At 56.9% G+C, this 10776-nt stretch overlaps 1 protein-coding gene across 2 annotated transcripts; it reads right to left on the bottom strand.

The window, feature by feature from the left end:
- Window positions 1-206: 206 nt before the first annotated feature.
- On the bottom strand, window positions 207-6478 carry EMX2 (empty spiracles homeobox 2). 2 transcript variants are annotated; one of them, XM_057417343.1, is made up of 3 exons: window positions 5491-6186; window positions 3297-3481; window positions 207-685 (listed from the first exon to the last, which is right to left on the bottom strand). In XM_057417343.1, exons 1-3 carry the CDS (start codon window positions 5879-5881, stop codon window positions 518-520), a joined length of 744 nt encoding a protein of 247 aa, XP_057273326.1. In that variant the 5' UTR covers window positions 5882-6186; the 3' UTR covers window positions 207-517. The 2 variants fall into 2 exon arrangements, with proteins under 2 accessions (XP_057273326.1, XP_057273327.1); XM_057417344.1 differs by lacking the exon at window positions 3297-3481 and having other exon boundaries at window positions 582-685; window positions 5491-6478.
- Window positions 6479-10776: the final 4298 nt, after the last annotated feature.

Below are 10776 nucleotides of genomic sequence, written 5' to 3' on the forward strand. Positions count from 1 at the left end.
TTACACATGCAATTCAAGTTTCTGAAACAGGTGTGGGTTTGGGCTGCTTAGGGAAATCTCTCTTTCAAAGACGGAAAAAACCTGTGAAGTGCAAAATGTCCTGTAAGGTGGTGATTTTTCTGGTTCGGTTCGGGGATCATTTTTTGTTTCGCGCTTTTTGTTTTGTTTTTGGTTGGTTTTTTTTTTTCTTTGTAAGGTGGTTTTTTTTTTGTCAATATCTTTTTTTTTTTTACGTTTATACTTTCAAAAGTGGATTGCGAGAAACGGAATACCTGTCAATCGCCTCGTCCCGGTGGTGGATTGACAGGTCCCGCCGTGCCGAGCGGGGCCTCGGCCCGCACCTCCCGCCGCCTCACCCCGCTCGCTCCCGGCCGCCCGCCCCGGCGGGGACCGCGGTTTTGATGGAGATCTCCGTGTCCCTTCCCCGCACCGCCACGCCGAGGGGGGGGGAGTGTGAGCCGTTAACACTTGCTGTTGGTGGGGTGCTGGCTTTGAAAAGTCCCAAAAGTGCCAGTTTTTAATCGTCCGACGTGACGTCGATTTCCTCTGGACTGGCTTGTTTGGTGGCGATTCTCCACCGGTTAATGTGATGAGTCCCTTTTTTCTTCTGTTGTGAGTCTGAACCTTCCTCTTCCAACTTTTGCCGCTTGAACTTTGTCCGTCTGTTCTGAAACCATACTTTTACCTGCGGGAGGAAAGGCAGCGGGCGTTAGTCCGACGCCTTGACCGGACTCTGGAGCTGCCTGGATCACGCTGCCCTGGACGCGCCGAGGGGCTTCAGGCTCTGCGTGCTCTGTTAATACCATGCCCTACCTGCACCGTGCCCTGTCTGCACCATACTCTGCCTGCATCGCCCCCCAGCCTGGAGAGGGACGACCAGGGCCTGGGTGCCACTAAACCTCTCCGGGAGAGGCACAGACAAGACTGATGATGCCCACCCGGGACCTCCAGACTCCCCACGCTTGACGGAGCGGGCAGCCACACCGACGCCTGTGTGCGCGGCTCTGCTCTCCTCTACCGCACCGCGCAGTGAGTGCACCTTGCGCAGGCTACGCGGATCCTCCGCGCATGAGTATCCCCGCGCAATGCCCGCGCGTGGCGCCAGGCACCCCACGAGGGGAAGACAAAGCGTGGCTGCGCGGCGGCAGGCTGTCACCGCGCCGTCGGGGCGGCTCTTGTTACCGGGCCTTCTGAGGCGTCCCGCGGCCTCCAGCACCGGCAAAGCGACCGGAGGCTGCGGCGGGAGAGGCCGGGCCGGCGGTGCGATACTCCCCACCGTCCCGGCAAAGCAGAACGACGGTCCTCGTCCCTTCTAACGGGGCAGCGGGATGGGGACGGGGAGGGGCGGGACGAGCTCTTTTCCTCTTGGAAAAGAGAATAAAATGTACGTAAAAGCCCCGAAAAGAAAACCGCCCGGTGCTCCCCGCAGCGTCTCCCCGGGACGCTCCGTCCAGGAGCGATCGTAGCGAGGCGAAACACGTTAAGTGCCGTCGTAAATAGCCCTCTAAAATGGTTCAGCGAGGAATAAATCTGACTTAACCATCCGGCAGCTGACTTCAGTGCTTTCATTACAGATAGTATTGATCTGGGAGCTATCTCCAGGGCTGGCCACACTCCTTGTAGCGATCAAAGGTAAACATAATTTTTTTTAAAGCAGTTTAAACTCTGGTTCTGTCTGAAAGTGCCTGATAAAGGCCTCAGCAAGGGGGGGAAAGGGAACTGGAGCATTTTAATAAGCTGGTTTAACCCGCTTCGCTGCCTCTTCAGAACAGAGACCTGCCTGGCCGGACACACATCTCTGCTGCATTTTCATATTCTCCAAAAGTCCCCCATTAAAAAGCTGAGCGGGGAACAAGGGGTGAGTTTAATTTGCTTTTAGTTTGCTAATTGAAGGGGAGGACGGTTCATTTCTGCACGCTGATCTCCCAAAAGGGAGCTCATTTGTAGGGGACTGGGGGTTTGACATCCGGACAAAAGACCCCAACCAGCTTCGGAATCAAGCAGCACAAAGACCACCTTAAATACAGCTTTCCAGTAGAAATAAGCCTGTGACCGGTCCCTTGTTCGGAGAACCTCATAAAAGTGGCGATCCCTTTTTATTGTTTTGTTAGGGAGACATTTTAAAACAAAAGCTCCAACCTCTTTATTGCTTCCCCCACGAAAAGGAGTTTAAGGAAAAAAAATAGGAGCGAGAGGGGAAAAAAAAAAGGGAGGAAAAAAAAGTGTTACAACTTAATCCGCCGGAGGAACGCTGTGTTTACTGGGAACTTTGAACTACGCTGCGGCTCGGTATTTTGGCTCTCTTTTTTTGTTATTTGAAGTACAGTGCCACATACTGTAGCAGAGACAATCCCCATCTGGAGCCCTCTCTCCTGGAAGGGCACAAAACAAAAGCCCGGCACAACAACAACAACCAACCCACCCCCCCTCCGCCCCACGCCCCAAACCTCAGCCTTTCTTCCGGAGAGTAGAAAACCGCTTGAAAACCGACCGTGGGTCCCCGCCGTCGGGGGGAGTCCGCGCTCAGCCCCGCTCCCGAAGCTTCACTACTGGTGCGCGGCCTCGGAACCCATCGAGACCCTCGCCCCGGGACACCCGGAGCAGAAACATGGCTAATCGGCCCTGCAGATGGACGACCCAAATAGCCTCCGGTGTGGTTCTGGCCTGCAGCCAGCCAGCGGGGGGGCGAGGAAGAAAATAGGGGGGGGGGTAGTCCTTATACTTAATAATGATATTTTTCATCTTTATGCCCTCCTGAACAGGCTCCTCATGTCCCCGCCGCTGGACGCGGGGATAGAAACGAGTCAAAATCAACCAAGAAACTGCATTTCTGACGTAGGGTCCAAAGGGTGGGGGCTCAGTCCGCCTCTTGTTTTGGGGGCTTTTCCCCCCTAGCATTCCACTACTTATGGAGGGTCTCAGCATCCCGCAGGGTAAGGACCAGGACCGCCTTTCTCACGCAGATGGCAGGTTCCGCCGCTCCCGGTCCCGCTCCGGAGGGATCCCGAGTGGGGGCAGCGGCCGAGACCGGGGTATCGCCGTTTCCACCACTCCCCCGGCAGAGCCACCGGAGCTCCCGGTGCTGACGGCGGCTCTCAGAAACGGGAGATGATTTAACAACACCCAGGCAAAGGAGAACCCCTCACTGAGCTCCACCGGCCCTGGGCTGGAGGCCTAAACACTCCCAAAATTTGCCCGTAATTTTACCCCCATCTCCAGGCCGACCGGGTGCGTTTTCCCAAGAGGATCCCAGTACTTTCGCTTTCCCAACTGCCCACTCCCTGCTTCCCGCTTACCTGAGTTTCCGTGAGGCTGAGGCTGTGTGCCAGCTGTTTTCTCTCTGCTCCTACTACATAATGGTTCTTCTCAAAGGCATGTTCCAGTCTCAGTAATTGGGATGGGGAGAAAGCTGTACGGATCCGTTTGGGTTTCCTGGCCAGTGCGTTGTGCAATAGGAAGCTCTCCGGGCTTGTTTCATTCCCTGGGCAACAGGGTAAAACGGAGATTAGCGAAACACGTTCCCCAAACGCACTCGAGAAGAGTTTCGAGCACCGGATTTTTTGCCTCCCACCATTACTCGCAAGGGAAAACCGAGTATAGTTTATTTGTTATTATTTTCAGCGCCTTTTTGCTGTTACATTTCCCTTCGATAAATAAGTGAAGGCAATAAGCCGGGGAAGGAGAGGAGTGGAAGAAACTCAAATACTAAAACACAAACATGAGGGAAATAAGGTGTGTGTGGGGGGGAAGAATCAAGGAAAAGAATTGGCCAGAGCCCGGCTGCGGTGTCTGCGGCTTCTCTCGGCAGCTGCCCGACTTCCCTGGCTTCACATCTTCCCCTGTTTGCTATTTACATCCTCCCGGCGGGGCACCGGTGCCCGGTGCAGCCCCGGCCGAGCTCCGAGCTCCCGCAACCCGCTCCCGGCCTCCTCCCTCTTCCCTTTCCCAAAGCTCCGGCCGTGGCCTCTCTCTTCCCCCCCCTCTCCCCTGCGTTGTGGCAGGGTGTGCTCCCCGGAGCGAGGACTCCCGCTGCCGCCGTGCCCGTGCCCGCTGCCCCGGAGGGAACCGGAGGGGAAATAAAGACACAAACTTGGGAAGGCCACGGAGCCGCCATCCCAACCGGCCTAATGCGGAACGGGCCCGAGGTGGGGGGGGGGGGTGTCACCAGAGGGGTTTTGGTGGGTCTCTCCCTTCGGGTTGACCCTGTGCCGCTTTTCCGTGTCGGTCCCTCAGAGGTGGGAAAGGCAATGCGGGTCTCTCTCCGTAATTGCATTAGAAATCGTTGGAGGAGGAGGGTGTGATTGAAATCAGGCTGTGGCTCAACACCAGGACATTTCCGCCTTTCATCTACCGCTCTTTACCAATCGCCTGATGACTGCGACAAATAATTTGGTGAGCGAAACCTGTAATTTTATTCTGAGAGGGTAATAATCCTTTTTGTATCCCTGTCTGCCTAGCTTCGGAGACAGAGAGAGACTCCTTTTCCAACCCGAGTCCAACGGCTCGGCAGCAGAAGGCCGGGAAGGGATATCGCAGGTGGTTTGTTTTCGTTTGGAATTAATAAAAATTAAAATACCGGGAAAATAATAATAATAATTTTTTAAACAAGCAAATGCATCCCTCAGAAATTAGGTTGAATTTTTATTACTATGATTAATTTTTTATGTGTGTGTATAACGAAAGAGGAGCCGGACCCATTACGGGAGAAACCGGCTCACCCTGCGGAGAAGGCGCTGCCGGTTGCAAAGGGTTAAACAAGGGGGATTTTATTGATCGTGCGCCATTGGATTCGGTTCTTTTCCTCCTGCCGGTTGTTAATCGCTCGGAAGCCGGGAGCCCTCCCCTGCCCCTTCGGACGGCATCGCTCTCTGCCCCCAGCCCTGCTCTCCTCGCAGCCCCATCTCCCTGCGCTGCTCCAGCGTTGCCATTATTTTCCTCCCTCTTTCTCCTTTCTGCCGGCTTCGTTTCAGTTCTGCCCCGTCCCCGCTAACAAGGGCAGCGGCCGGATTCGGGGCGGCTGCGGCTCCCCACAGCCCCGGGCACCACCGTCTTCCCGGAGGAACCTAACGTCCCCTCTGTTCCCATCCCTGCAGGGAGGCTTTTGCAAGGGCTCCTCCGTAGCTGTTAACGCAGCGGAAGGCAAAACATCCACCTTTCCCGCCTGGTTTTAGTCGGGGCGAGAACGCCGCCGAAGTCCCGGCCGGCCTTGCCTTCCCTCCTGCCCCGCTCCAACCGGGAGAAGCAGCTCGGCAAAACCGAGCCAAAGCTTGTGTGTGTCCCCCCGCCCTACTCCACCCCCGGCTCTGACAGCTCCTCAAGTTTGGCGGGGAGGGGGGGATCAGGAACAAAAGCCCCTCGGCCCATCCGAGCCGAGTCTACGGCTCCGGGCACCGGCTGTCCCCCACCCCTGGTTCCCCCCGTCAGCCGCGCCTCGGGGACCGTCCGGAGGATGGAAGGGTGGCCGGGAGGGAGAAGAAAAGTTGCACGTACCTTGGAACCTGTGGCCCAGATACCGGTAGCGGTGTATTAGCCAGGGGTAGAAGGTAGAAGGGTCCCTTTGCTGCGAGGCGAAGAGCGGGTGCGTGGAGTGCGAAGCGGGCAGCGGATGGGCGGCCAGGGCGTGGGGAGGGGGCACGGGGTGGACCGGCACGGCCGGGTTGGGCGGGTGGGAGACGGCCTCTGCAAAGACCAAGTCCGGGTTGGAGTAAACCCCCCTGCCAGTGGAGTGGAAGCCGTTGAGAAAAGGGTTCATCGGGCTGGAATTGGCATAGCTGAGCGCCGCCGGCCGGATAGGATCCTCGGAGCGAGACGCGGGCAAGGGGCTGTCTTTGGCCACCAGCGACTCGATGGTGAAACACCGCTTGGGTGTGGGCTGAAACATGCTGCCGCGGCGAGAGTCCCCGGCCGAATCTCTGCCTGGCTCTCTCCGGTGCGCGGGAGACGATCCGGGGAAGTTTGCAGCAGGCAGTGACTTGAGGAGGGATAGATACACACATAAATAGACAGGGGCTGGAGGAAAAGGAGGCAGCGGCAGCCAGCGGTACCCAAAAGGGAGACACACACACACACGCACCACGCACACACACACAGGGAGGGAAAAAAAAAAGGGGGGGGGAAAAAAGTTGCTGGGAGAAGTTTCCCTCCTGCAAGGAAAAGGCGGTCCCCCCCCCCCCCCCCCCCCCCCGCCTCCCTCCCTAAGTCCAAAGACAATCCATGGATGTGATCGGCCCCTTCACAAGTTGTGCAAACGATTTGTTAGTTCATGAGCCTAATTAGTGCTGGGATCACATAAACAGCTTCCTCTGAAGCCTGGTAAATGGCTTGATGATTGGTCGCTATTACTCGCCTTGAGGTTGAAGGGGGAGACTCTTTAAAGTGCGTCAGAGGGGAGGCGAGCGCCGGGCAGCGCCATCGGGAGGGATGGAGCCGCGGATCGGAGTGCAGCGGGAGCGCCCCCGGCAGCGCGGGGGGAGCGCGGTCCCGCTACCGCGCCTCGCTCAGCCTCCGCGGTCAGCGACCAAGGTACGGGGACGGGGTCGGGGGGAAAAGGGGGGGGTGAGCGGGGGCCTGTATCTCCTCTCGGGGGGGCTGGGATGGGGATTTGGGGCTCTCCGCCAGAGTGACACCCCTGTCCCTGCCACCTCTCGAGGGCTCTCAGCCCGGCGAGGTTACCTTGGTCAGCCCCGGAGAGTCCGGGAGAGGCAGATGCCCCGCTTGAAGAGGTTCTACCCCGGTGGGAGAACGGGTCGCCCTCCTAGTCCTCGGAACTTATTTACTCCCCCGTCCTGTCCTCCGCACTCCCCGCACCGCGCGGTGCGGAAAACAAAGCGGAGGGAGGTTGCATTATGCAAAGCTGGGACACGCAGAGCTCTTGCAGACGGGACAGGGGAGCAAGTCTCCGGTTCCAGCCTTGTCCGTATTTTCGCGTTTACCTTTGGGCCCGGGGATGATTTTAGGGCTGAGTTCTCCTCCTCCCATTGGCTGGGGCCGCAGAATAATTATGATCACATCCTAATACTCTTGGCTGGTGCTTACTGTTTATTGGTAGTTAAGGATCTATTATCTATTCATCAGCCTCCCATTTTTGCCAATTACATTCTTCTAAAGTGAAGTACCAGCAGGTATTTTGCACATTTACAATTAATGATAAAAAATCTGGCGTACTTTAAATCTATTACGACGCTGTGTAATTTATCTTAAAGATGCGGAATTGCTAATGTAAATTAATGTTTCTGTTGAACCAAAGGATAGGGGAAGTCTTAAAACCAATCTAGCGTTTCGTTCCTTCGTTCCCGGACATTGTTTTTCTATTTTCTTTCCACTTTATACACAAAGAATCCGTTACTCCGCTGCATTAAAGTATGATAAACAAATCGGTGTCTAAGCGGTCCTCGCTTCTGTGCAGTAAAGGGCGAGGTGAGCTCGCCTCCCCTCGCTCCGAAAAGCGCCTGTTTGCAGCTAACCCGGTGTTTTTAACGCAATATCAAATCGACGGGGTAAATATAAGTGGCAAAGCAGTGCTGGGCACGCAGGGATGCCGGGGTCTGCGCGCCTTGCTCTGTGGACGTGTTTTCCTTTGTGCCCCCGGCGCTGAGAGTACTTCGTGCAAGGGAGAAGTCGTCTCTCGGTGTGAAATGGAAATGTGTTCTCCAGGCGCTGGGCGGCTGTCCGGATGGACACCCATCCCCACACGTGCGTACGATTGCAGGGACAAAGTGAGAGGGATGTTTGGACGCCGTAACTCAAGTCTGCCGACACATTTTGCAGCGAGGTGCCCTTCTCCAGGTCTTACCCGTTTGGGAAAAGCTCCTCTCTCCGCAGACACACGGGCTTCGGCCCCCTGCGCTGGGCTTGCTGCGGAGGGGAGAGGTGGATTTCCTCGTGAACCGACAGTATTTTGACCTAAAAAGCTCCCTCTCCCCTTTTCTGTGTAACAACTTCCCCCCCCCTCCAGCAGGCGGTAACGCTCTTCTCGCACAGATTTGGGGTTATTGCCCTGAGCCAGGATGAGAGAGCGCCCTAAATACAACCGGTATTTGATGTGCTGATTTCGACCGGGATCGTAGTTCCTGAGCACTGAAAGGGGGGGGGGAAACGAGAAGATAAAAAAAGGATAAACTTCTAGGAAGAGCCGTGCTCTGCATCTGCGTATTTACACTGCTCCGGGACTGCAGAATGAATATGAATTGGAAAAACTTCAACTCCTTCTTCCCCCAACCACCCCTCCCCGCCTTTTTTTTTTCTATCTCCAGACATCCTGACATAATCACAGGGTTCCTTTGAAAACTGCATCGAGTAATTTAGCAGTTGGGGAGGGAAAGAATTATATCCGTGTGAAGAAAAAACCCGTCACACACGGAAGAGCAGGGATAACCCTCCAAAACCAAAAAACCAAGCCAAAAACCCTCTCGATAAATTTCCATTGACCTCTCTTTCCTTCCCGGGAAATATTCTGTAGCCCTTCCCGAAGGGGGGTCCCGTTGCTCCCGAGCTCAGCGTTGGAGGCTGCGGCTGCAACAGGGAGCTCCCCCCTGCCCAAGCCGGGTTTCGCCGGGAAAAGCGAGTGAGCTCGGCCGCAGCAACCTGGAAGTCGCAGCACCGAGCCCTGCTTGCTCTCTGCGCTACGTGCATATATGTATCTATGTGTATATATATCCCTATATATAAATGTATGTGCGTGCGTGGACACAGACAGACAGAGAAACCGCAAGCAGAGCCTGGGGAGCACCAGCTCTCTCTGGGTTTTGTCAAGGAGAAAACAGGCCGGGGACAGAATAAAAACCAAGGGGGCTCGGGATGGGATTTCCCAGGATTTTCCGCTTCACTTTGAATTTCTCTATCTCGCTCCCACTCGTCGCCTTGGCCGTTTTCCTTGGGCAGTCCACTGGAGTCGGTGCCCGCTCTGCCGGGGCCGCTGCGCTCCAGCCCGGGCTGCCCAGGGAGCATCTCCCGAAGCTCCTCTCTTGAACTTTTCCAACCCAGCGTCTTGACAGGCTGCTCTCGCTGTCTTGGCGTCTACAAGGAGAAAAATCTGGCAGGGGCTCCCTTCCCAGCAATCCCCGATCTGCTCCAAGCGCACTTCGAGGCAGCTTCGCGCGGAGGGAGGGGTGCGCTACATTCGCAGTCAAATTACATGGCTGGCCTCAAAGGCACTAGCTCCGGATTTCCAAACTAATACTCATCTTTTAAAAGCCGAGCCAAGAAGAGAATGCGAGGAAGGTCTCAGATGCGGGAGACCTCGGGGTAAGACGGTGATTTACGGGTTGATCCAGGATGAACTTTCACGGGAGGGGGGATAGTGGTGAGGGAAGTTTCAGCCTCCCCTTAACTTTCTTTTCCAGGCGAGATCCGTCTCCCCCTTCTCTTTCCAGCCCTAGGGATCCGTGCCCACAGAAGGGAGGAGAGGTGGCCCAGTCAGCTCGTGTCTGGAGGGGGACTGCGTGAATTAGAGGAGAGGGTTAAATCCCTAATTTCATTCCTTTCTAGACGTCCTAAATCCCAGTCAGTATGTCTAGGCGTGCTGCGAGCCCTTCTCAACAGCGCAATGCTTGGCGGGAGGGACAGGAACCCGGGCAGCGAAGAGAGGAGCTGAGACGGGCCGAGCCAGGGGCTCCAGAGCCAGGCCGGGCTGCAGGCATCAGAGAGAGCCCACGATCCTGCCCCGTCGGGCACCCCGGGGCCTCCGCCGCAAGTGGATTTCATCCAAGGCATTGTCGGTGCCGGCCCTGGTTCCCCTAGCACGAGGAACTCCGTGTATAGGGCTTCGCTCTTCACGCAGCCAGGGCTCAAGAATGGGGCGCACACACCGGGTGTTTCCAGCAGCCCTGAAATCTTCACTCCCCCTATTTCGTCCCTGCTAAGCTGGGCCTGCGCTGGTGCTGCCATCGAGGGCCCATATCACCGGCGAGCCGGGGCTGCAGTGGCCGCGGGAAACGGGCCCGCTGTCCGGGTTTCCTCTCACCGGCCGCAGAAGCGACCCGGGACGGTCGTTTCGGTTTTATCTTTTCGATGCTAATTCAGAGCATCGTTGTCCCTCGCTTCCAACCCCCCTTCCCTCCCATCTGGCCGCGCACCCGCGGCCGGTTCCCTGCGTTCGGCGCTGCATAAACCCGGCCTGTCGCTCAAGAACCGCAGGCATCCCCGGCTTTGTTTTGCGCATCTATTTTCACTTATGCATGGTTTGATTTGCGGTTCCGAAATGACGTTACTAACGCGGGCCGTGGGGGGAAAAAGAGCAAATCCCTGCGTTTGCACACGAAGCCTTAATCCGCACCCATCCGTGACAGACTCTGGCTCGCTCTGAATGTCAACATGTGCGGAGCAAGCTGAACAAAACACCGGAGCTGCGTTGCGGGCTCGCACCTCGCCGGGAAGGCCCCGACGAGCATCCCCTGCCCGTCACTTGTCCCGTCCCGTTCCCCTCCCGCTGCGCGGGGCGCGGTGGCGCAACCGCGGGCGCGGGTCTCGGAGCGCATCCGCGGGGCTGCAGCGCCCCCTGCTGGCCATCGGGGAACCCCCGCCGGCCCCGCGGCCCTGCCGTCGGCAGTGGCTGCCGCCAGGGCCCGGCCGCAGCCCCGGGGTGCGCAGGCTGAGAGCTGAGATGACCCATCCTGGAGAAAGACACAAGGGAGCCTTAAGACCCCTTCATATAGATGTATACTTAGATATAGTTAACCCATTGGGGCTTCCGGGGGGGGGTTGGAAGGGCGCAGGGTGTGCTCGCATACACGTCCACGCACAGGCGTCTTAAACTCTCCCCAGTGCGCAACCCGTTGT

Source organism: Pezoporus wallicus, unplaced genomic scaffold (genome assembly GCF_028554395.1).
Source record: "Pezoporus wallicus isolate ANWC-B61680 ecotype Strahan unplaced genomic scaffold, APGP_CSIRO_Pwel_v1 contig_8188, whole genome shotgun sequence".
NCBI classification, from domain to species: Eukaryota; Metazoa; Chordata; class Aves; order Psittaciformes; family Psittacidae; genus Pezoporus; species Pezoporus wallicus.

What these genes read in the sequence shown, in the direction of transcription:
- EMX2 (XM_057417343.1), bottom strand. Translation starts at nt 5,881, where the DNA reads ATGTTTCAGCCCACACCCAAGCGGTGTTTCACCATCGAGTCGCTGGTG. An exon ending in TCTGGGCCACAGGTTCCAAG is followed by an intron (nt 3,482 to 5,490) that starts GTACGTGCAACT and finishes CCTGTTGCCCAG; the next exon opens with GGAATGAAACAAGCCCGGAG. An exon ending in TCAGCCTCACGGAAACTCAG is followed by an intron (nt 686 to 3,296) that starts GTAAGCGGGAAG and finishes TTCCTCCCGCAG; the next exon opens with GTAAAAGTATGGTTTCAGAA.